The sequence below is a fragment of the Choristoneura fumiferana genome, chromosome 24, assembly GCF_025370935.1.
Source record: "Choristoneura fumiferana chromosome 24, NRCan_CFum_1, whole genome shotgun sequence".
Taxonomy (NCBI): Eukaryota; Metazoa; Arthropoda; class Insecta; order Lepidoptera; family Tortricidae; genus Choristoneura; species Choristoneura fumiferana.
The window spans coordinates 13,670,151-13,696,391 of NC_133495.1; the positions used below are offsets into that span (position 1 = coordinate 13,670,151).

Genomic DNA, 26,241 nt, shown 5'->3' on the forward strand with positions numbered 1-26,241 from the left:
CCAGTAAAAGAAGATTCGATTTTACAAAATTTATTTTAAAATTACTTCTCTTAACAATGATACATTTGTATTGTCGATATAGTACGCAATAATTTTGTATTTATTATGCAAGGTTTATTTAATAAGTGGAATATTTTATTTTTCTTGACCACAATACTTTGAATTCAAACTAGATGAGACACAGACATAACTATTAAAATAGATACATGTGTCACTCAAGTATCACACAAGTGATACATTTATCTATTTTAATGACAGCAACTCTAGAAAGTATACTGATGTCTGCCAATCGTTATATTCTCATAATCTCGACTGAATAGACAAGTACTAAACTAATTTTATAAACATAACATTTTTATTTCTCAATGAACACGAATAGTATTTATTATTATTTATTTATTTAAGTTAGGTACATACTCTGGGTACCGTGCGGCATTCGCGTGGCGTGACCTGGTAGTAGTGTAGGGTCTGAGTGGGAATCAGAACTATAGCCCAAGCCCAACCCTTGTGCCCAATATTGGGAAAATATAGGCAATGCTTAATATGACACACACAAAATCTTTTGAAGGTATAATAATAAATTATGATAATAAAATGATGACTTATAAACTTTGAATTAATGAAGGAATAATTTTGTAACTATGAATTTTATAGCATAAATGTTGACCTTATCATTAAGTTTTAGATAAATTGAAGCCATTTGAGTATAGATAGACACAACACATTTGAGCTTCACAATATACCTGGAACAAACATTATTATTATAAGCAAAGATTTAAAAAAAGATGGTTTGTAGCAAAGATAATATGCAATGAACCAATTTATTCCAAAGCCACTATAGAACTTTATCACAATGTTCTAGGCTCTATGCAGTTGAATAAACTTACCAAATTCAGTCCTTGTGCAGGAACTTGTTAAAAGCTCCGTATGAGGTCTCCAGATCAAACACCAACTGCCTCACTTGAGATTCCGACAGCTCATCTGATGCTGACATTTCTGACAGTGTGTTCAGCCACTCTTGAACCTGCGGAGAAAATGGGAAACAAAATTTTACATCTTTATGATCTTCTCCAAGTCGCTACAGGAGAAGTTTTTCGGGTCCACCGGACGGGATTCGGGCATGCATACCCTGGCTATACGCGCCTATAGTATACTAACGTAACAACTGCACCGATGCATGTTTCACCCGGCTCACCCACCCGAAATTTCGATGGCTTGCTTACGCCACTAGTGACGTGTGGTGTCACATATCGTAACTATCATAAGTCAAGACTCAGATTCATACGTTCGTTCGTTTAGGCGTAAGGGTCATTATTCAAGTGTTTATTCAATTTTATTTACATGGTCTAAAAAATAATCGAAAATGTCATCCAATTCTACTGCCCATTAATATAAAAAATGTGACCACGAAAATTGAATTTAGGCAATTAAAATGTTTTTATTTTTTTATTTTTCTTGTACTGCTGGTGTTAGGCAGCTTGTAGACATTCACCGGACAATGGACCGTATTTTGCCAGACTTGCATTGTTGTATGGCTTACAATGAATGTGTGTACAGTACATGCACTGATCAATTGTCCAGTGCATGTACACTTATTGTAAGCCATACAACACCGCAAGTCCAGCAAAAAAAATGGTCCATTGTCAGGTGGGTGAAAATAACAGACATACAAGCGGCCTTACTGCTGTTTAGCTGGTTTTTAGTGGGTAGTCTGGCACTCTACCAAGAGAACCTTCCAAAGGTTTTCAGTACTTTTCTGACAAGTCAAGGGGTTAGGTATTCAATCATCTGTTTTAAATTCTGTTCTATTATATACCTTAAGTTTTCCCTCGAAGTCTTCAGGCAGCATCATCAGTCGGTCCATGGTGTCCCTCAAGTCTCGGAGCTCCGGTTGGATCATGTCCATAGCGCGGAATTCCAGCCGCAGTTTGTCCATCAGTGTTATGAATAGCTGGAATGGAAAATAATTTTACAATGTCAGTTTAAAATTATAATTTTGATTATGAGCTGATACACTTTTTTTTTTTTATTTGATTTGAGTCAAAGGGGAGGCCTTTGTTCAGCAGTGGAAATCTTCCGCCTGATGATGATTATTTCAGTGACCTATGATTACTCACTATCTCTCCTGATGCAAAGTGCAGCCAAAGGTGTATCCCATGTATCTCACTGATTCATTAACAGCCTAATCACTTTGGCCCAGTGTTTTTCAATCTGTGGTTTGCGACCCCCTTAAAATTTAGTTATTGTGTATGACTATTCAATTTTTGTATTATCAACGTAAAATAATACAACTGTAAGTGGAGGTAAGCAGGGGGTCGCCAAATATTTTCCAAATCAAGCGGGGTGCGTCATGAAAAAGTTTGAAAAACACTGGTCTAGCCTGAATAGCATTAGGTTATATTTATCTGGAAATACAGACGATGGGAGCAAATAATGGGATTTACGTGTTTTAGTAGTACTTACAGACACAATTTCAGCAATATATTTGTTAGTGTTTCCTTTATCATCTTTGATTAGATTTGGCTTGTTCTCTCTTATCCTCTCTAAAGCGGCTGGGCAGTCTAACTGGAAAACAAAATAGCTTTATATGTAGGATGCTTTGTATGAGACTGAGCCTTGGCACACTACATTTTTTAAACTCATTTCTTTCTATTCTCTTGACGCCCAAGTCAATTTTTTTATTTATGAACATCAAACTTTATGTCATTTATGATAGAGTTTGATGTTTGAATTACAATAAGTCCTTTATAAAGGATTCTGGGCGTCAGGAGGCTATAGAGCAGCCATACAACTCATGCATATAGAGTTTGTATCGATACTAAATGTTCTAAGGAAATTATTTAACTTTATGAGTCATGTAAAGATATGTTTATAGATTTTACAAAAATAGTATAATTAATAAAGTAAAGCTATACTAATAATACTGCCATATCCTTTTGCGACCACATAACACTGTGCTTAGTTCACAAATTGTAGCAGCATTTATTCGCTTTTTAGTGAAAACTACCTATGAATAGAGAACCCAATCAGGTTCTCGGCACTGAATGTATTCATTAATCTAGATACTTTTTCCTGTTCGCTTTGAACTGTTCATATTTTAGAAGGGAATGACAATTGTTCAATAATGTCAGTTATATCAGTCATTGTCTTGTGTAGTTCTCATTTTTTTATAGACAGTACTTACTCTGAACTTGGTGACAAAGGACTCTATCGTTGGAAACTCATCACCCTGCACTTGTTTGAAGGCGACACGATACTGCACAAGGAGGCGACTGCACATAGCCGTATATTCCTGAGCACGCACGCAATCCCTCATGTACGCTTTCTCTAAATGTTGAAGGGTGCTCACAACTGCATACAATTCAGCCATGTTATCATGCCTGGAAGACATGAGAAAAGGGTTTTTCGAGTTTTTGTTTTTCGTTTAGATGTATTGTAGGCGATACAAAGAGTGTTAACGCTGCTAATTGGTGTAAAATCGATAATTTGCCACACAAAGTAAACAATTTTAAGGATCAACAAAATGATTGAATAAGATGTATTTTCTGCTGTGTGACTCACTTTTCTCGCTCCCTAGCATTGCGATACAGCTTCACTTCTTCGTATAATTCAGGTCTGGTGTCTGCAAAACGGACGATATGTTGATAAATAATGAAAACAATGACGAAAGATTGAGCTTCCAATAACATACCTTGCATGGTTTGGTTTTTTGGAGTTCGTAAGCAGTAGGTAGTTTTAAATGAAATACTATACTCAGAAATCAATAAGAATACACTTCACTATTATTTTAAAATTGATGACGAATCTCTCTCTTTTCTCACTTCACTCAAGCTTCACTCACAAACTGACACAAACTCTCTGACGTCTCTGAGCAAGCAAAGCAAACTCTTAGATTTTTTTGCCAGTTTTGACAATAATCAATTTTGACATTTGGTAGTGTGTGACTGAGCCAATGAGGAGTAATCGAGTATAAGACGAAACCGATTTGAAGACCGGTTTGCGTTAAACTTCTGTAATGTTTTTTGAAACACGATTTACTTTAGAAATTTACTTGGATATTTTTATCAAATATCCAATGAGTGTAACAAGGTGGCATCAATGTAAGATTTTGATTATTTGAGACTTACTATTAGAAAAAAACCCATCATTTAGTTTTTTAGTCAGTTTTTATACATATAGCAACATTAGCAACAAACAATAAGAAGGGTGACAGTGTTACCAACCCTACTGTTTTAACAGTAGATCTACTGTTTTCAGCATAATATAACATCTCTGTTATCTGTTTAAACTTCTACTGTTATGTAGTGCCCAATTTTATTCCAGCCATATATAATAATATGCACTCATATATTGGCTTCTTTTTTTTTAAGGAAAGTAATATAAATTTTATATAAAACAAACGCATTATAGAAAAGGTACAATTGAAGTACTTATACTCCATCCCAGCCTATATGCGTCCCACTGTTGGACACAGGCCTCCTCTCACAACAAGAGGGCTTGGGCCATAGTTCCCACGCGGGCCCAGTGCGGATTGTTCTTATACTAAACTAAACAAAATAAATAAATAGAAAAATAGTTAAGCCTGTATCGGTTTTTTTGAAATCTTACTATGCAATTCAAATAAGAATAGGACAAACAGACTAACTTTTCCATTGTCTAACTGGTCACTTTTGTAGTTAATGTCAGTAGGGCTAACTACGAAATTTGAAAATTGAAGTTCGTATCGTACCGTCCGTCTCTCTCGTATCAAATAATTATTAGCGTCAGCGGGACTACGAACTTGGACTTTCGAATTTCGTATTAGCCCTACAGGTTTATTTAATACTTCTATTTTTATTTAGCACGTATTTAGTTTTAGTGTACCGTAAACGTAGTGGAGGTGATTTTTTTTCTCATCCAACCTTGTAGTGTGGGGTATCGTTGGATAGGTCTTTTAATTTCGGATTTTTCGATTCAGTGATTTGTTTGCAAAATATTCAACTTTAAAGCGCAAATTTTCATTAAAATCGAGCGTCTCCCCCCCTCTAAAATCTAAACCGGTAGATGGAAAATTTGAAAAAAATCAGGATGATAGTAAGTATATCAAACTTGCAAGGAAAACTATAACGGTTAAGTTTTCTTGACAATTATTAGTAGTTTAAGAGTAAATAGCAGCCTAAGGTATAAAATATAAATAAACTTGGAATATTCCGTACAAAATACGAAATCCTTAGAAAAATATTACTTAATTTTTTCGTAATGACTATGGAACCCTATTTCGGGTGTGTCCGACACGCTCTTGGCCGGTTTTTTAAAAGGTCGAACTGCTGCGTTTTGCTTTAAGAGGGTTGGCAACACTGAGGGTGACGTAATTTTTCAATATGGCGGATGACGCACACCCTGCCGCCCGCGCCCGTGCCCCGTGCGTGCCCGTACGGTAGTATCTTCGGTACGGCAACTGCCACTCGTCGCAAACGATTTCCCCTTGCTATGATTAAAAACGGTGAATAACTCGCGTACGAATTGTTTACGAACAAACTGATTGTTGGACCTAAAAGGTGTATTGTGAAACTGCGTTAGTAAAGGTGGATTCGTGGTTTGTGTTTTATTTACCAGTTCTATCTTTATTTTGTTGAAACTGAAGTGTTTACGTGCTAAAAACGGGGTATTGTGTGTAACGTAGCGGTGCTCGGGCTTCGCACTTGCCGTTTAATGGGATCTTGTTGATTAACAGGTCAGTATTTTATTAAAATATTTACGACAGTTCAAGATCATATCATTTCATGCGTGAAATAGTATTTTTACAGGCAGGATATTGTAGTCTAGTAAGTACTACCTTATTTATCTAGTAGTAAATTGTGTTTTTCTTATTGGAATGTAAGAGGATTTGGCGTGGCGATTGGTGGGCGCGGTGCCGGTTGGTCGTCCCAGTTTTCTTTGATAAGTACATAAGTACACAGGTAGGTAGGTGTTCGGTATGTAACGTCAGCGATATCACCTCCTTTATGGTGACTTTTATGTCATGAAACTGTGGTTAATGAATCTTAGCATATTTTATGAATTAATTTTTATATTCTTCAGAAGCTCTCAAGAAACTTGTCATTAGCATTTGTGAACTTTTTACAAGATCTTGAAGACTTTTTGAGCATCTAAAGTTTAAAAATGTCCTTAGGACACACAACTTTTAATTGGAACATGCTTTATTTTTAATGTTTATTCCTATTATTTTGTATTTCAAATATTCAACTACCCTCTAAATTTTGATTTTATTGATATAAATATTAGAAATAGTTCTGAAACAGGTATTTTTGCACCACATTAGAAACCTGGCATTTCTTATTAGATTACTACTACCTAATTAGGAAGGTCATTAGTACCTATGCTGTTTTTCAAGAAACTACCTTCCTAATTGCTTTTGGATGCCCCTAGTTTTTAGAAGATATCTAACATCATTTTTAACCCCCAACGCAAAAAGAGTGGTGTTATAAGTTTGACCGTTATGTGTGTCTGTCTGTGGCACTGTAGCTCTTAAACAGCTGGACCAATTTGAATGTTTTTATTTTATTTTATTGGAAGCAGGTTTTCTAGCGATGGTTCTTGGACATGTTTCATCAGAATCGGTTTTTAAGATATTGAAATTTGAAGTGACAAAGTCGGAGGTTTTCCAACTTTTTGTTGGTGACTGCATAGTCAAAATAGCACAAACGGGACTTATCACGCTAAAACACACAAGTAATATTTACCTCAATGTTTTCACCACATTCCAGTGGCCGTGGTCACGAGTAGACTGAAGTGTCGGGTGTTAAACACTACACACTCATGACCTTTTAAAATAAAATGAAAGTAAAAATCTAATATTCTGTAAAGGTGCGGTCACTCCAATACAATAACCGCAGCCTACTCTAAATAGGCCGAACCAGACTTTTCTTTTTTTTTTACCAAGAAAAATGTGCCACAAGAAAATTTGCAGAATAAAACTTTTTCAACAAAAAAATTATCAAAGTATAAATTAAATTACTTAACCACTATTTTAAAACAAAACAATTATGAATGGCATGGCACATGGTTGTACTAACATTAAATTACATTTGATAATTGTTATGACACATGTTAAATATTAATTAAATAATCCTCCAGTGTATGTCTGAAATACACATGGCTAAATTAAATACTAACCACATACTCTGGAACTGGCAAATATGGTATTCACTGCAATTTAATTACTCCTGGTAACATTGTCCTCATACTTAACTAATAATGTGGCCATTTTTTAATATCCCCCATTTTTCTTGTTATTCAAAAATACATTGCTGACTTGAGAAGTTCCCTATTATACTGGGTAATGTAATATTGGTTATAATCAAATTGTCAGTATCACCTGTCACATTCATGAAAAAGGGATTAGAGACCTTATTGCCTAAGACACTCCCTTCCCTAATATAAAATAATCCCATCAATCTGTCATATTATGTTACTATAGCATGAGATCCATGTTTCAAAACTTCCTTTCAGGATTTTATTTATAGCTGCCAGATTGTCTAAATTCAAGTGATCCATGTTTGTTTTACTAATAGCTCTTCTGTCCTGTATTTCAAATAACAATGGAATTTAAACTGTTCATATATTTATTTTCAGAATGGAGTGGCATCCCTTTTAAGATTCTTGCTTTGTCTTGAATGATGCTTCAGTTTAAATTAACTGTGCCCATTAATTAAGATGGATAGATGATAAATATAATAGATTTGATTTCTTACAGTGTAAACTAGTAAGTAGTAAACTTGTTGAATTAAATTATTACCAACATGCTGATCAAATGAAGAGGGTTCTGAAAGCAATAACTAGTGCAGATGACGTAAATTACTCAGATTTTTAGATGTTTGCTGCATTAGTAGGAAATGAAATGAGTTATGTGGAGTTTTCCTTGTTTCCCATATTAGTTATTGGTGTAAAATTCTGGGCCAATCAACTATTTTACCGACACTTTGGGCGTCTCCTGCGTTACCAAAATTGTCTCTGGTGTTACCAAAAAATCATACTTCCAACAAGATATTTCACGGTTTAATAGGGTGAACTTACGTAGGATGTAATGTATTCCTGTACACCATCTATTAAATTACAGAAAAAACATGTTTACTTACAAAAATCTGCAATTGTTTGAAAAATGTTGCGGACAAATTAGTGTCGGTAAAAAAGTTGATTGGCCCTTGTACCAAAATTGATACAACTTCAAGGCCAAAAAGTAATCTACAATCATCTCTGAATCCTTGGCTGTTAATTGTTGTAATTGTCACTTGTGACTACGTAGGTATTCTGATGTCACTCCTATTTACTGATAGAAATCTTAAAGCAATTCTGACCCACAGTCATTTGTGTCAAAGACAAAATCATTTGTTTAACTGGTGTATTTCTCTGTCATAAAAGTTAATAACAATGGATATGTGAGTCCAGATGATGGCTTGATTATCAACTCCTTTAAAATGAGATTCTACCTCTTATTTTGATAGATTGACTGCAAAAAGGTCATCTACATACACTTGTATCATACCTTTTGCAATTTCTAAAGTACCTACTCAACCAATTGGAATGTTTGCAACATGGGTGTAAAGAAAAAAGAGAGCCATTAGTCCAACAAAGAATTTGTTGTCTTGTTTTTAAAGATAACTTTGCTCATCTTGTCAGAAACAATATTTGTATTTACATAACACTAATCTTATCTGAACTATGCACACGTTTACTAGCGCCATTTTCCTCTGGATAAACACCTGTTTTATTCTAGAGGATGTAAGATACAGAATTGCTTGGAATGGCTTATCTTTCTGTTCTAAATACTAAGTTTCATCAATGAATCCTATTCAAACAAACAACATAGTAATTCTCGTGTTTACTCATAAATGAGTAAATTTACATCGTCTGTTTTTTTGGAAAAAAAAAAACCGGGCAAATGCGAGTCGGACTCGCGCACCGAGGGTTCCGTTCCGTTCACATTTATAGGTATGTAAGTAAACGGGAATTGTGTCTTGGACATATTTCTCGCTTTTTCCGAGTGATTTAATGCATCCAGTGTATGCAGAGCCCTACTCTTAAGCATGTACGCAGTGTGGGGTCAGATTATATTGGTCATAGATATTTACAGACCGACAAAAAATCAAGATTTTCATACTTTTAGCTACCTTCACACCAAATTTCAAGATTCTGAGTTCACAGGAAGTACCCTGTAGGTTTTGATTTCTTTGCGAGTTTCGAAAATTTGCGGAAATTTGCAGCATAAACGGCTGCATCTTTTGATTGCGTTGGCTTAGAAGTTTGATTTTTTCTCAACTCCAAGGGGCAGTAGACCTCAGTATTTGATATAAATTTCAGCTTGATACCTACACGCGTCCCCGAGAAAAAGGGTCTTGACAGACAGACAGGCAGACGGACAAAAAGTGATCCTATAAGGGTTCCGTTTTTTCCTTTTGAGGTACGGAACCCTAAAAATGAGTTGAACCATGATGAGTTTTATAATGTACTATTTTGTTTGTTTCTTAGATAAATAATGCAGCGCTATTGCTTTTTCTACAGAAATACGCGAGTTCTTTAATTATGTTAATTCTAATATTATCTTGTCTCATTAGCAATATATTCTTACCGTAAGTGTGAGATATCTATTGCTGGAAAGCTCAAAGTCAGTGGGAGGCTCCAGTGTACCACATTTTCTGGACCGCACATTCAAATCAAATTCCCACTGAAATTAATGTTAAAATTTCTTTAATTTTGTAAGTATGGTAATTATCTTAACTGTAAATCATTACTTACACGTGCCAATCGTAGCACTTTAAAATTTTGAGTCCACTGAGTTGAAGTCGAGTCTCTGGCCCTCGTTCCTGCTTCAGCTTCCCAGGCTACTAAAACTTTAATGACTGCTGTATGTCTTGTTTAATTTCACCGTTCTGGATTCCGGTTATGTTGACCGACGGCGTGCTCATACGCAGTTTCGTAATCACTAACTGTGTCACGCGCTGTGCTAAGATGATGTACATTACGCGGATTATAATCTTTATGGGCATTACAAAGCTATTGTCTTTATAGCATTGTGGGGAAAAATGGCTGGATAACCCATTGGATATGTTAGGCAGTAAAATATTTACGTAAAGTCAAGATAACGAAATATTTGAGGGAGAGAAAGTGACGAGAGTTTTCGTTCAAGTATTTTTACGGACGTTTGGTTTTAATACACTCTTAACCAGTAGCATTTTGTTTAGATAAAATAACAATTACGTACCTAGCGGCAAAACAAAATTTGATATTCCTTAGAGTAACTTATTGCTTCAATAAGACATGGTCTCGTGAAAAACGTAATGGTTATAACTTGTTGATGGTGACAGACAAGTCTGTTAACAATAAAAATGTTAAGGATAAAAGGGACGAAGTTAGAGAATTTTAAACTGTTTGGACACTCAATATCATATTTACAAAACTAAACGGCAACAAATGGGAAACTAGCCTTAAAAATACGAGGAAAGTACATAGCATTGGTAGTTGTTTCCGGACGAAATAGGAAGCGCGGCGTCTCTTAGGTGTGGTCGTGAAAGTAACAAACATGTTCTAAAGCTGTGAGTATGTTAATGGCCAATAGGATCATGAGCAGCCCTCATAAACATTTTTGACGGTCAATTTGAGATTTCCGATGATGTTAAAATGATTTTAATAGTTTTAAGTTTACGCTCCCATAATCCACCAATACGTGGCACAAATTGTGTTTTCGTTTAATTTGTCACATTTTGTTTAAAATGTCTTTTAAGGATTAAGTGCCGTTGTCACAATCATATTAGTAGATAAAAAGTTCTGAAATATATGAAAATTATAATGTTTAATGCCAATAATAACTTAATAACTATTAAAATCGTTATCAAGCTTAACAATGCGTGTCATGCTAATTTATAGTTAGCGATTGTTTAATTGCATCACGTAACTGATTGTTTGCTGAAAACGGATAATTACGTGAATTCTAATGATTTCTCATGACGATGGACATGATGGGCCGGTGGTGTCATCGATGACAACATTGAGAATGACCGACGACAGAATATGGGATGTCAAATATGAGTGACTAAGGCAGAAAATGATGATGATATTGATAAAAATGACCACCATTATGAATAATATTTTTAGCTGAACTCTTTATGTTTGCAATCCCGTAACCGGTTCAGGAGACCCAAAAGCGAGGGCCATTTCAAGTTAGAATTTATTACGGCAACTTATTTAGTTCTCGTGCATAAGTAAAAACTTTTTCAAAGGATTTTTACTGCTGGTCGATCGATAAGTTTTGAGGAACCGGTCACTTTTTCTTTACTGGTGTGGGTGATTATTGATTAAATTTACGGGTTGATGTAGAAGAGTTTAGGCAAATTCCGAAGTTGATTGTGCGCACTTGTGAAAGATTGACAAAGTGTTGACGGGAAACTGTAATTATAAAAATGATGTGCCGTATCAATGTATTTTTATGGTTAGACACTTTTGCCATCTTAAAAGCGTTCCAATCAGTTCGTGTGAAGGAATGTCAATATTTCAACACTTTCCTAACCAAGGCCCCTAATTACTGGCAAAAAGAGAACCACGCGGCATTCATAGTTTTTTGTCAATCTCAAGCATGGTCAACAATTGCACCCTCTTTGTGTTTATGGTTACAAATTTTGCAGTAACGGGTCAACACACATTAGATACACAAGAAATACCATTGTTTCAAGTGCCTGAGGGAAATACACTTACAGGAGTGCTTTCACGGTAGCTAATTAAAGATGCAGTCTCATCGCGGAGCGAAAAAGTTATTTGCATTTTAATAGCTTCGACGAAGTTCTGCTTAGCATGATTACATGCAAATTATAGTATGTTACAAACCTAGGCCAGGTTAACGCCGCCGTTAACTGCAAGAATTCAAGTTTAGTTAGGTCAGGCTCGTTCGAAACCCATGGCGCTCCCATAACGGCAGAGTGGACAAACGCCGATGTGTTTTTAGTGAGTATACCCCCAAAAGTGAGAGAGCCCCACATAAATTTCCACGGGAAGTATGCATAAAGCATTTTCACGTCGCATAAAAAGGCTCGTTCGGAAAAGTCGTAGGTATTGGTTAGCTACTGCCTGTCCAGTACTCTCGTGGGTGCGAATAGTAACCGAGCTTGTACCTCACACTGTCACACTCACATCACAACATATTTGTGTTACTTGTGTGCGAAATTTGCCCTTCTTGGTGAACAATAAAAACATGCAGACGAAATGAGAACCTCCTTTTCTGAACTCGTTAAATATTGAGCATTATTATAGTTTCATATTATTGTAGTTTTTACTGCAAGTCCTGAGACATTGCCTTGGTATAAACTGCCTATAATGTATTCCTAAGCTTCACTATCTCTACCAATTATATCCACAATATCCAGCTGTCAATAAACCTAAACGACGTTTCCGTTTCATGTACAGTTAATATTTGAAAACGTGTAAGGTTACCTACGCTAATTGAATTAAGTTATGGTTATGGTGCAGTTATAGCTATCTTATCATATATCATAATTAGCGAGTGTCTGGAGTCTGGTCTGAACGTGCACCAGCATTATTCCATACTTTAGCAAACCGCACTGATCTAGATGAGTTTTTCATTTCAATTGTCATGTTTAGGAATACATTATGACTCAAGAGAACAAGTTGTTTTTTTAAATTTTAATGCATTTTGCGGTTAGCGTGATATTTTCCTTCCTTGTGTTTAAGTTTATTATTGAACCGGGAAACTCTAATGTAGAGTAGTGCATTGTGTAATATAACAATTTAGGCCACCTACGCTTCTGCGTGAGACAAAGGCGGAGTCCTAGCAATCAAGTTCACTAGAATGATGTTCCTTGTCTTCATTAAATTTATCAAGATTTAAGCCTAGTACAAGCTTTTAGGTCTGGCGAGAGCTAGATGCTGTTCATAAATTAACATGATACACCCTGCAACGAGTATTGTGACGATTCTTTACCGATCAGCTTGCACCGCTTTGTTTTTACCCGACTGCAAGGAGAGGTATTGTTGAAATTGTATCGTAACACAAGAAAATCCTATAGCTTCAAGCAAAGTCACTCTTTCAGATCATCTTCCTTTCCTTCAGATAATTCGCAAACCAATCTACGCGGATTGACAGTAAACAGCAAAATTTCTCCAGACTCCTAAACATAATGTTAATAGAGTTACAAGTCTCCGTCGTTGGTTAGAATATTATAGCAGCTCTTTCTCCGTTCCAAGAAAGCTAACAAATAAAGACGTCTGGCGCCAATTATGTAACGTACACACATGAAAGTAAGATAATCAATCACTAGAAACGTGCTGGTAAGAAGTACCGGAACTGACTGTTATTTTAGAGGTTAGTATAGTACTAACTTAACTACCTACCTTTAGGTACATTATGTCACAGTTAGAATAATGTTCGGAAGAAGTTTAAATTTTGTGCTGAACTCAGAAGACATGCTTTTTCGAACAGTTCTATGTATAACTTTTGGGCGGTAAGTGCACTAAGTGGTAAAGGAATTTCTTCTTCCGATGCTTCAGTTATGTTGGTAGGACCTCTTGGCGTGTATTACTACAGGACAGGAGGTGCGGATTTGAATCCCGTCCAGAGCTCCGGAAAATCTTTTTTCCTTTTCTAAAAATCTTGGGTCCTATCCTAACTCGTTAAGCGAAGCGAGTCTCCCAGTATTTGTATTTACATATGTATGTAGCAAAAAAATTGATGTCCTTGATTTATTTAAATTGCTAGTTGAGTTATTTTAGATTTGAACAACAGCAGAAACCTAATTGTCTAAAAAAGAAAGGTCTACGATTGGTCAAGCGCGATCTTTTATTCCCAGTGTAGTACCTACTAGTTTAAATGCGTTTAAATTGAGGTTTACTTCAAAAGTAATTATATGTGTACTGCAGTCATTATCATTAACTTTTCACAGCTAAACCAATTTGCATTATGTATGACTCACGAATGACATAATCAGTGCAAGAACCATGTTAAGTAGATAGGGAGTATGACGCGACCAAATGCGGTGGCTCTAAATATAGATACGTTACTAAACTATTTAGTTATTTAGTCTTTATTGAATTGTGGTGATGACTGATGCATCAAAAATGTTAAATGATAGCTGTAGTTATAATATAATAGGAAGCGATCGAGGCTGTATAGCGAACCGGCAGACTGGCATTTATCGAGATGATTACCCAGTCTGGTTCGACGAACCTATCTTACATCGGCTAATTTGTGACCGTTATGTTGCTGTCTATGTCTAGGAAAGGAGGTGGTTTAAAAATATTCAAGTTCATAATTAAGAAAAAATCGTATCGGAGGTGTTCTCTTATGGTAACTCGAAGGGATTAAAGCAACCAAGCAAGCAAGCAAACCGAGCAAGTTGCACAAATTTGTTTGTGAAATACTTCTAGCTGTACGAAAGAACTAACTTTTAGAACAAGGAAGGAATTGATGGCTATGTTAGTGTAAATGCTGAAAAACATAGCGAACAACGCCAGAATTGTTCAAATCACTGCTTTGCCTTAACCTAGAATAAAAGCATTGTATGTGAACCTGAATTCTATCAATACACTGGCAACACTATTGTAATCGTTTAATGGCAAACGTCATAACAAAAGTTTTATGTATACTTTACAGGATCTATTTCACTGTGCCATTAAAAGAAGTGGATATAAAATACATTATCTCGATTTTCAAGCATCCAGTGCTAAGGAAGACATCAAATATAACTGTTAAAATTTACGCGTCAAATAAATCAATAGAAGACACTGCGAACAGAAAGATGCAAACAAACTCCACCCTCCAGCTAATAAAGGGCAGGGGATGAGAGGACTTTCGGTCACTACATTTTTTGTTCCAAACATTACCAGATTATGCTAATACATCGATCTATGCTTTGCTTATCTTCATTGACAATATAAGTAATTGAATTGACCACGTTATTTGTGATTGAGAACGAGTGGCCAAAATAACCTCAAAACAGTGATCTACAGCCTGCATTTTCCGTTTTAAAATCTATCCGCTTGCTAATATCATAAGTCATCTGCAATCACTTTCTTTCCCATTTCGTCCACAATTTCGTGAGGCAAGCAAAGAAAATAGATGACCATTGCTAAAATGAAATTGCTTCCGGTGTTACGAAGCCTCTTTAAAAAGAAAGTGAACACAATTCCACAACTCCATTTCCAAAGACCCTTCTAAAGGAAACCGAATACAATACGACACGGTAATAGTGGGAACATTTTGACAATGGTAAATCAAATGCTACAGTTACCTTCGAATTATTTGGTAGCTCTAGTTACTATCATCACTTCTGCTGTCGTTAAAACAAACTTGATTAGTTAAGTGATGTTTCACATTGACGAGTTTAGGAATTTAAACCGAATCACGAGGTCAACAAACGTTATTCATCGCTTTCTACTAATTGCTTGTTGTATGTTGTGTATGTCGCGAATTCGCGAATTGCTAAGCCTTTGTCGATTGAATAGGGAAAAAACGCGAACAAAACAGCAGAAACCTTAGTACTTTCTAAAATAAAAGCGCTATTATTTATTTATTTAATGTAAAAATACTCTGATGCTGGGTGAATATTTGAATTTGTGGAAGGCTCGGGTATTATCGTCCTACGATTTTTGCCACAACGGAAGGACAAGTCGCAACAACATTGATCAAACTAGTTTCTGCAGTAGTGTCTTTCGTTATCATGAAAGGTTAACTCGGTGCGTCATCTCTTTAAATAATATTTGCTTAGATGAGAGGATAAGAAGGACGAAAACTTCATAAAATGCTGGATATTGACCCGGCTATCAGAAGTATTGCTAACTCATTATGGATCAGTGAAAACAAGTCAGGTGTAGGTACTACAAAATGTGTGGTATATAATATTGTATTTAAAGATTCGTTGAGATTTGAAAAAGCAGAGAACGGTACAAAGATTGCAAGTAATCGCGTCGTTTATACTTGTTGGAAGTCTAACGCGATACCGGCAAAACTTGCTGCAGGCAAAACCGGTTCGAAACGCCTGTATTTAGCGCCGATGATGTCAGCCTGGACATCTTAGGGATGCAGTTTTCAAACAACAAGCAATGGGATTCAAGCTTGAACTGTTATATTCGTTCTTTCACTCGACCGTTTATACGCAGATTTATGTCGATGACATCCTTTCCAATTTTACCGACGTTGCGGCTGATTGTATGCGAAATTAGAATGTCGTGATTAGCGTAGAATGAACTATGCCGTAATTGCTCAATTGGCTTTTTCTTAGAGTTTTTTCGTTTCCAATGCCTTCTTCTAACTACTCCGATGTACGATACGAGTAAACATGCCATGAAACAAAATGAAAAACGTGAAGATGAATATTTGGTTGATTAACTAAACATGGTGCATTGTTTATCGTGTTTTACTCTTCTTACCATAGCATGTGCAGTTCAATGCTTATCTAATTCCCGTTTCAAATTTTTAATCGGAAAATGGAATGATCATTGCGAGCAAATACATCCTCGAGCAACCGGTCGTGCTGAGTATTTATTGCTCTGATGTCACCATTTCGGTTACAATTGGACTAACCTGTTAGATTTAGAGGTCACAACCCATGAGCCACTATCTGTGGTTAAAGGCGTACTGCATTTGGTAGGATTGTACGCTTCGCTGGTTCGAATTTTTGAATGGGTGGTTACAAACTGTCGTTTTGCAGCAGATCGAATTTTATATGTTGGCATTACATTTGTTTCTTAGCGTGTGTTTTGCATACAGCTCTATTAAAAATAGTCGGAGCATATTTTATGACCTGATGGTGATGAAGACAGTTATCGTGTACACCTTGTTGAGCTTGATTGATGAAAGTGATATATTTGTTGTTTTTTTTTCCTGATACAAAAACAATCTGAGCAAGCGAATGTCATTAAATTGACAAACAAGGCGTACAATGAGTACGTCCTTCAATAATAGTTAGAAAAGGGTCGGACAAAGGTCGGTCACGCTCTTGTGGTTCTATTGCTGCAAGCTTTGACACAATCGGGTGAAGTCTGACGTATAATATAGTTTTGTATATGTACCACCTGATACTATCCAGTGAATCAATATTCAATAAAGTGATATTGTTTCTGATAACTTTTATTTTTAATATTTGAATATGAAACTACCGTGAGACTCACTCATATTAAATGATATTGTAACGGATAACTCACGTCTTAAATCGAGGTTAGCTCGACATGTTTTATTTTATTCTTCATAGGAACGTGATGACGGCTTATTCCACTAGCCCACATGTGAACGATTTAGACGTAGTTAGTGTTTACAATATCATTTAATAAATATTGTAGGTATGCCCCATGCAACAATTCTATGAGTTGTTTATTCATTATGATATAGCATTGCCCGTTTGTTGTCGATGTTTTTTTTTTTTTAATACTCAAGTATTATGAATAGCAACTTGTACTATTATCTATTTGTTTTAGACTATTTTATGACTAAAAATGACTTCTGCCAAGTTTCTTTCGGCTCTTTCTTCTAGGCAATGAAGGCTCATTCTCGATTTAACGAGAACCTGAGAAGTTTAAATAAAATGACGTGTAAAAATGCATATTTATTGTAGTACCCATTTATTGTAGTGTTTAAAGTGCCTATTTACTGAATAAATTATTTTGAATTTAGATTTTGATTTGTTTCGGGCTATTACGCCTTCTTCATAGGAGCATGGCTGACTCTCGGTAACAACACGCGCACTACGCTGCGCGTGCTCCTATGAAGAAGGGCTACGAAATAGCCCGAGACATGTCGAGCTAAACTCGATTTAAGACGTGAGTTATCCGTGTGGTTACAATATCATTTAATATTTATTTTTAATATTGTAGGTATGCAAACACAAACTAATGCAACAATTCTATGAGTTGTTTATTCATTATGATGGGCATAGCATTGCCCTTCTTCGGAATAGAGTGTTTTGAAAATCATTTTTATTTTAATGAACACGAAGCAGGTTCTGGACGTGTGACTTTTATCTTGCTTTGGGCCGGAGAAGAGGGGTTTTAGACTATGCTGGAGTTATGCACTATGTCGTCACAATCTATCAGTGCAGTTTATATCAGCAGGGCTACTACGAAACTCGAAGTTCGTGTCGTGCGGTCCCTCTGACACTTATACTGTTTAATACGAGAGCGAGAGGGACGGTACGATACGAACTTCGAGTTTCAGAGTAGCCCTGCTGATGTTGGAGAGGACCAGTCGCTCAAAATGTCCAGAAGACGCATGCTGTCGATGCGTGTTTTATAAGTAAGTATCTCTACCGTTACATGACGTAAAAACATGAAAAGGATTCAAAATGCTATATCAACAATTAATGACATGCCACTCTGTATGCGGACCGTGACGGTATGCGATAACGCTGCGACCCCATAAATGTATTGTTCGCTGTATCCTGCATTTATTGAACCTTTAAATTTTGGATGCGAGTTGTGATGTTGGCATTCCTGTGGGAGGCCCGCTTCATTATAGCTAGGTAGAAGTTCATCAGCTTAGTAAAGTTTAGCAAAGCTTTTTTGATGTTTGTAGATGATTTAGCTGGGCTATAATAAGTTTATAAAAAAAGCCGTTGTGGCCGAGTGGTTTGACCTATGGCTTCTCAAGCAGGATCGTGGGTTCAAACCCCGGCTCGCACCTCTGAGTTTTTCCAAATTCATGTGCGGAATTACATTTGAAATTTACCACGAGCTTTACGGTGAAGGAAAACATCGTGAGGAAACTTACACAAACCTGCGAAGCAATTCAATGGTGTGTGTGAAGTTCCCAATCCGCACTGGGCCCGCGTGGGAACTACTGCCCAAGCCCTCTCATTCAGAGAGGCTTGTGCCCAGCAGGGGGACGTATATAGGGTGGGATGGTGATAATAAGTTTCCTTTTTGTTTGCTTGTTTCTGTGTTACGGGTCCAAATTCAGAAGTCATATTTATTTATTTATCCATATCAGTCTCAAGTTGATTAAGTAGGTATTCAGACCATCTACTTTCATTACAGTTAGGCACGTACGTCGCGTTTTCGACTGTAAACGTTGTCGGTCAAGAATCAGTATCTACTAAATTAAGACAGCCCTGTTATGCTTTTGAAATTATTATATCAAAAATATGCTCCAGCTTGAGGCCCAAGGGTCATAAAAATGCGCGTCATTTCATATCTGAGTATTTTTTTAACAGTTGCCGTTGCAGTTGTGACATTTTAATAAAGGCTCTTCTACGCGAAATAGGGCTAGGTTTTTAAAGAAGAGAGTTCTTCCAACTTGGTTATGTCCTTGAAAATAAACTAAAGAGAAGAAAAACAAATTTATCTCTCCATTTGTGAAAAGCGATCTGGTGAAATTGAACCAGAAGAAATGGTTCATCCGAATTATCTCACGTTACACAATCGTACTGCACATTATTAGATTAAACACTGACATCATACTCCGGCTGCGGTATTTTTATCGGGGCCCTGCTGCTAACGGTAACAGCTTCTGGCTTGTTGGTTCAACTTGCGGCCGTGTGGACAACACCATACGTAAACAATAGTAACATGTGGATTCGGGAGTTGTTATTGTTACAACACCGGCAAAATTTTGGCGACGCAGTAGCGGAAAAGAGATGGTAAGGGTAAAGAAAGCTACCTAATAGAACAGTACAGGTAACGGCCGAACACCAGTAATGGAGTGGCAATCCGTAAAGAAACTCGGCAAAACATTGAAAGTACGCAAAGGAATGTGCTTTTAGTCTAATGTTGTTTATAGCTTAGTCTTTAAAATGACGACATGACCATCGTTAGGATTAAAGGTAAACGAACTGTGATCAGGTCATCCTAGTGCCAGGTGATATCATCTTTCGGTTTTTGTTGTGTTATACCTGTATATGTGTACCATATTTATATTTGTCTGTAATCTATAAAACCGGTGCCGCGGTGCCAGACAGTCGGGCTTTTCTCCTCAACGGGACGTCATTTACGATTCCGAGAAAGTTACAATCATACCAATTTGCAAATAGTGAGCAGATAAATATTTTATATTTTTTACTATCTTTGTATGTATTTCATCGAAAGAAGTGCCATTTATCGCTTCAAATGCAATGAATTTCTTTATTGCTCCATGAAGTGGCCTAGAGATGGCTTTTATTGCTCCTAACATCTGAGGCGCCTGTTACGTCATCTGGTCATGAATGGCTCTATTTGGGTACTGTTACGGCATCATTTGTAACTAACTACGGGATGTCTGATGAGACGGGATTCGGGGTCAACCCTATACAACCCCGCAGTGGCGAAGCGTCCATAGAATCCCATTCCCACCGGCTTGCCCAATATTGTCAAAATACAACAACAGGACGCAAATTATTTATGAGGGATGTGGGCGATCTTTACTTCGGCTTTACCACGAAAATATCTGACGCTACGCCACTGCACCCCGTAAATAGTATACAAGTCGTTTACCATCGTAATGACGTGAAAAATGTAGATACCTACATTTTGTTTATTAATGAACAACTGGAGTTTTAGCTACTTATCTACATTTCACTCGAAGAAAAAAATATAAAAACAAAAGAACTCTTTACTCAATACTAAATAAGATTGTCTCCAAAAGAGGAATCTGTTTACTCATCTTTTACTCAAATTAAATTATCCTCGTTCGTAAGTCCCACGTCAAATATGAAAAATTTCTCCACTTGAAACATCTTCAAATAAATATTTTAACCTAAAGAAAAATTGACATCTACTGAGGCATATTTTTACGGCGACCGGTCAAAGAGGAAAACCGAAAAACATTTTTTTTTATATTAATGCCTACAGTCACCTGCGTTAATATCTGCCACGGTGGAGCATGCTTCAATATCTGACACGTCTACGAGCTACGACACGTCCTACGGGCTCTAGACATAGAGTCGTATCAAATGTTTAAATACGCTTTGTTGTGTCACAGTGTCAGATATTGATGCTGATAAAATCTGTTTTGGGGCCGTATTAGAGGAATGCCTAGCACTAGCACATGGCAAATCAAAAATTACCCTCAAGTTTAGTTTAGTACATGACACGCCTCGTAACAATAAGATCAAAATGTTGTATGCTGAGCCTGATGAGGCTAAGCAAGCTGAACATAAATTATTTTGTTGTAGACCCACAGTCTTGGCTCTGATCTGAATTAAAAAGAACCTGGGCGAGCTCGAACTCAAAACATAGTATTTTCAGATTTAAAAATCCATATACTAATATTATAAATGCGAAAGTGTGTGTATGTGTGTCCGTCTATTTTTTTATTTATTACTGAATTACGAAAATTAATTCTTTGAACTCGTTGAATTATATTTCAACAGTTTTATTTTCTTCTTCTGAATTGTTTTTAACATTAGCTGTTTAGTACGTAACAAATTACGTTTAAGATTCAAGTATGAATCTAGTAAAATGGCTTACAACTTTCATGGTTATTTTGTCACTTTTCAGCTGTAACTTCACGTCTCTGCCACAAAAGAAATTCCACGAAAGTTTTCTACCTCTACCCTAACCAAGATCTATCATCCAGGTGGTCCTATACTACGAAGTACGAAATTCGTAGCTTGCCATCCCGCTGACGCTAATATTATTTATTACCAAAGTGAGAAGGACGGTACGATATGAACTTCGATTTCCAAATTTCGTAGTAAACCCCCTGCTATAACGTAACTGAAATGACCCGTCATGACTTCATAGCATAACGTCATCCTCTCGCATCATCCCGTCAAGGTTAGCTCTTGTGCATTTTGTTATCGCCAGTGACCCATTACAGCTAATAAAAGATGAAATGACCGGTTTTTATTACCACCTCAGTGCTTAAGTAATGAACAGATAGTCTAACCGAGCACTTGGCACGTATGTATTTTAGCTAGATCCTGTTGTTCTGGTTGTTAAAAGAGTGAAAAATTGTAATATGACCAAGATCGTATAAAATGGTTTCGATACTTCTTTATTCGGGCATCTTAGAATATTTGTTTTTGTTAGCAGAACGTTTGCTCAGCGAAATCTAAGATTTGTTTTATGGGCATTTCTATCTACCGTAGTACCCTGAGTTTATATCTCCGTTTTCAACAAAATTTGGGAGGTAGACTCAGTCCATAATTCCGGACTGGAAAAACAGGGTCTCCAGATGTGTCCCCAAAATATTGTATGGATGTGAATATTGTATGAATATTAGAAAATTTCGTAACATTTTTTTTAGGGTACCTCCCATAGACGTGAAGTGGGGGGTGTTTTTTCTCGACTAATCCTATAGTGTGGGTTATCGTTGGATAGGTCTTTTAAAACCATCGGGGGGTTGCTAAGACGATTTTTCGAATTCGTATTGTCATTGACGTCAGAACGGAAGAATGAATCTCAAACCATTTTGTACAAATCCTGGCTCCGGCAAGGGGTTGTATGATATTGATCATACAGCCGTCCATAAAATTTTATAACGGGACCAACAGCATCCATTTTCTGGCTCAATTCAGAGAAACACAGTACTAGCATGATGGAGCACCGCTCCAATGTTGCTATTCATGTGAGGCAAGGGTTGAACCAAATCTTTGGACGTCAGAGGATTGGCCGCTTCGCGGAACCATAAGTATCACATGCCATAATGTCATTTGCCATCCATGTAAATGGTGATTATCGACACTGTATACTGAAAAATCCCATGCGTCAAACAAGCCTTTGAATTAGGTAAATTTTACCCACATAGGTTAGGTTAGAATTGTGACATTTGATTTGTGCGAGCGAGCAGAAGCGACTCGGATAGGTTAGGTTCAGAAGGCTTCGCTCCCGCCTTAGCCTTCGATGTTAGGTATTTTTTTTTATAGCAGCTCGGATAATAAAGAAAATAGATAGATTAGTAATAGAAAAAAGCAATTTTAATCAATAATCGTTATGTACATAAGTTGTTAATAACACTATTTAGTATGGCGTTTGAATATTCTATTAAATAATATTATTGCACTTAATAACATGGAAAACAATACGTATTACATCCGTATCATTATGGCATCTAATTTTCGGGAAAATAAGAATATATGAAATCAATTTTCTAGTAAACGAAATATTGGGGCAAATGAAGTTTCGGGCATAATATGAACTTCGGGTAAATGAAATTATAGCATATAACTTTCAGGCAAACAATAGATAACAGTCCGACACGCTCTTGGCCGGTTTTTTTTATTTATGACTATCTTTTCCAGAAAATAGTAATTAAATCACGATACCGAACGTTCCTTCTCAGTGCCTGTCCCAAGTCCTAGCTAATTTCTGATAAGCTCATCTTTCAGTAAACCTTACAATTTAGACAAAATGCACGGCACGTCCACGCTAAATTGTTTGTGAATTCCATTAGCTACGTACGTCTAAAGCTATAGAGTTATATTTGTGTAGTTAGCCTTCCTGCCTTCTACTTAATTACCGAGGGACCTCCAGGGTTGACGACACGTTTGTACGAGCTCCTATTTATCTTCATAAATTTAGTTTTACAGTATCCCGGTAGAGAAGTTAGACCAGAATAAAACTTTCCCCATGTATAACATTGCCCATTACCCTAAAACTATAGTGATGTTTAGCAATTACATTTTCTTTTTTGTCTTATTTGGGCCAGTTGAAACAGACAGCATCGTCAAATGTGGCCGCAGTTGCGGCAACTCCTTGCTAGTCCACTTTGAAATTTTATCACGTGTGTCGTTAATGGAATATTGTATTGTACGAACTGTTTCCAGCAACTTTCTCTTCATCCAACGGACATTGCACTTTCCAGAGCTAAAAAGAAGCCTTTGGATAATGTAGCTTTCCATAGGATAGATTCAATATCTCCCTACATACAAATACCTACACCAAAGAAAGAATCGGGATTCAGTAAACTCTTTATTGTACAAAATAAGTAAACAAACACAATTGACAAACAATGAGATATATGTACAAAGGCGAACTTATCCCTTTAAGGGATATGTATTTGTAAGGGTTCTCTATCGTTTGCCCCAGTTTCATATGCCATAATGTATCGTTTTCCATAATTTTCATTTGCCATAAAGTAATTTATTTTTGAAATAGTATTTTCTTCAGAGTTGATATTAAACTAACCTAACCTACATTATATTAGATGGCATTAAAAAAAATCCTGAAAACAGCACGGTTCTATATTTTATGGCAAATGTTGGTATGGCAAGTGAAATTCGTTTAAATGAAATTCGGGCAAGTAAAGGTATACGATTTGTAAGTTCAGAGTAGTCCAGCTGGATTCTAGTAGTCTATCCAAATCCAATCTTGTTTGTACCCTATTGTTACTGTAATCTAACTAAGTATTACTTACTCCATGTGAAGAATCAGGAGGCAGAATTTCTTTTTAGCTCAGGGAAAGCTTTTTTATTCGAAATAACATGAAAATTAAGAAGTACTTACTTAAGTCTATATTGGTATTTAACTATAGATTTGGTATTATGAAAATCCACACCGATAATTTTTAAATAGCTTTTAGCAGCCCTGCAGGATGCTGTGATGCATTAAACAAGCAATATACTTACCTCGATGAGTCACTGACACGTCGATAATGGACTGTTGACCCCAATCATCGCTGCCCCTTGATGATTTGACTAACGCAATTATAAGGGACTGACGATTGATCAGGTCTTTTGACGGGTGTACTGCTTTTTCGGCGAAATATGTTTCGCCAAATTTCAATTAGCAACCAATCTTTCGCCGAAGTTTCATTTGGGAAACCATTCGTTGGCATAACTTTACTTCGCATTTTTCTTATTTCGCAACATTTTTATATTGCAAAATTTTACTTCATCACACTTTTATGTGGCAAATAATTATGTAGCAAATGATTGGCTTAGGCGAATAACAAATTGTCAAATAACAAGCCAATTTTTATATTGCAGTTTTACTTCAAAATTTGTGCGACCGAGCAAGACGGTTCGGAGCAGAAGCGACTTGGATAGTTTAGGTTCAGAAGGCTAAGGCGGGAGCGAAGCGGTCTAGGAAAGTAGGTTGCATGTCATTCAATATGTTGCTAAGTTAAGGTATGCCAATCAATACATTTGACCAAAACATAAATGACATCTTAAAAAAATCCCAGGTAATAATTTGCATAATAATAATTTATCAAATGATTAGTTGGGAAATGATATCAGTGCGAAATGTTGAGTTGGGAAATAACATTTCGCCTAAATAAAAATATGGGATAAATAGTTTGGGAGCTAATTATTTGCTAAATAAATTTCGCCGAAACATTAGTAAACCCTTTTGACGATGATGTCTTGCAATGCTGACCGAAAACTTATAAAACAAAAATCGTTGTCTGTTCATCAGTGGATATCTTCCGACTGATGATGAGTTTTTTTTAAACCAATGTTGTTACACCAAATGTCATACTGACTTACCCCGTAGCTCTGCTCGCGTAAACCATTAGGTCTGACAATTTAATTGGAATTCCGGGAATTAACTGAATCCCCATGGGCATCCCATACCTACATCGCGATCTTCATTTATGTTGTCCAAAAAACACCCATGCAAAATTTCATGTCTAGATTTAGGTCGAGTTTTTGGGGTTTTACGTGAATCTCATGGGTAGATCGGGATAAAAAGTAGTCTGTGTTTTTTCAGAGGTCCAGCTATCTACTCAACTAGTTTTATCTAAATCCGGTCAGCCATTTTGGCATTAATTAATAACAAACATGCAAGTACGCACGCACTCATAATTTCTCGCATTTAGACTTCGTTTACTATTTACGTGAATCTCGTGGGAAGATCGGGATAAAAAGTAGTCTGTGTTTTTCCAGAGGTCCAGCTATCTACTCAACTAGTTTTATCTAAATCCGGTCAGCCATTTTGGCGTTAATGAATAACAAACATGCAAGTACGCACGCACTCATAATTTCTCGCATTTAGACTTCGTTTACTATTTAGTGTAACTGTTACTGTGTGTTACTGACCCCTAATTGAAATACACCGTTGTTGTTGTTGCTCCTCTGTTCTCCAATTTTAACGAACTTTTAGTAAAGAATACTTCAGTGAAGCTGACACGCTTCAGATATAAAACTTGATAATAGTCAAGGTTCACTAGACTTATAATTAGTTCGAGAACACTATCATAACTTGTTACTTGAGGATAAATGATAACCCCCCTTGTCTAGAAGATAACAGTGTCAGCTATTTACATGAATGACTCATATCCTTATGTATATGCATTGATTTATTTGTGAATAAGTGTTGAAATCAGTTTGTGTTATCTGCTTACGTTAAACT

At 36.4% G+C, this 26,241-nt stretch overlaps 2 protein-coding genes across 7 annotated transcripts in view; one reads left to right on the forward strand and one right to left on the reverse strand.

Annotated features, from left to right (window-relative positions):
- Nucleotides 1-14: 14 nt before the first annotated feature.
- Vps28 (vacuolar protein sorting 28) lies at nucleotides 15-3,895 on the reverse strand. Its single transcript, XM_074106564.1, has 7 exons — nucleotides 3,692-3,895; nucleotides 3,562-3,622; nucleotides 3,185-3,380; nucleotides 2,464-2,565; nucleotides 1,817-1,951; nucleotides 888-1,024; nucleotides 15-743 (listed from the first exon to the last, which is right to left on the reverse strand). Exons 1-6 carry the CDS (start codon nucleotides 3,696-3,698, stop codon nucleotides 893-895), a joined length of 633 nt encoding a protein of 210 aa, XP_073962665.1. The 5' UTR covers nucleotides 3,699-3,895; the 3' UTR covers nucleotides 15-743; nucleotides 888-892.
- A 1,478-nt stretch (nucleotides 3,896-5,373) lies between these two features.
- LOC141441735 (protein 4.1 homolog) overlaps nucleotides 5,374-26,241 on the forward strand; it is an 81,966-nt gene continuing 61,098 nt past the window's right edge. For all 6 annotated transcript variants that reach the window (XM_074106568.1, XM_074106569.1, XM_074106572.1 and 3 more), the window contains exon 1: nucleotides 5,374-5,713. The gene's annotated coding sequence lies outside the window, so the exon portion shown is untranslated. The remainder of the gene's footprint in view (nucleotides 5,714-26,241) is intronic.

What these genes read in the sequence shown, in the direction of transcription:
- Vps28 (XM_074106564.1), bottom strand. An exon ending in CCTTTGTCACCAAGTTCAGA is followed by an intron (nt 2,566 to 3,184) that starts GTAAGTACTGTC and finishes TTTGTTTTCCAG; the next exon opens with TTAGACTGCCCAGCCGCTTT. An exon ending in ATATTGCTGAAATTGTGTCT is followed by an intron (nt 1,952 to 2,463) that starts GTAAGTACTACT and finishes TTTCCATTCCAG; the next exon opens with CTATTCATAACACTGATGGA.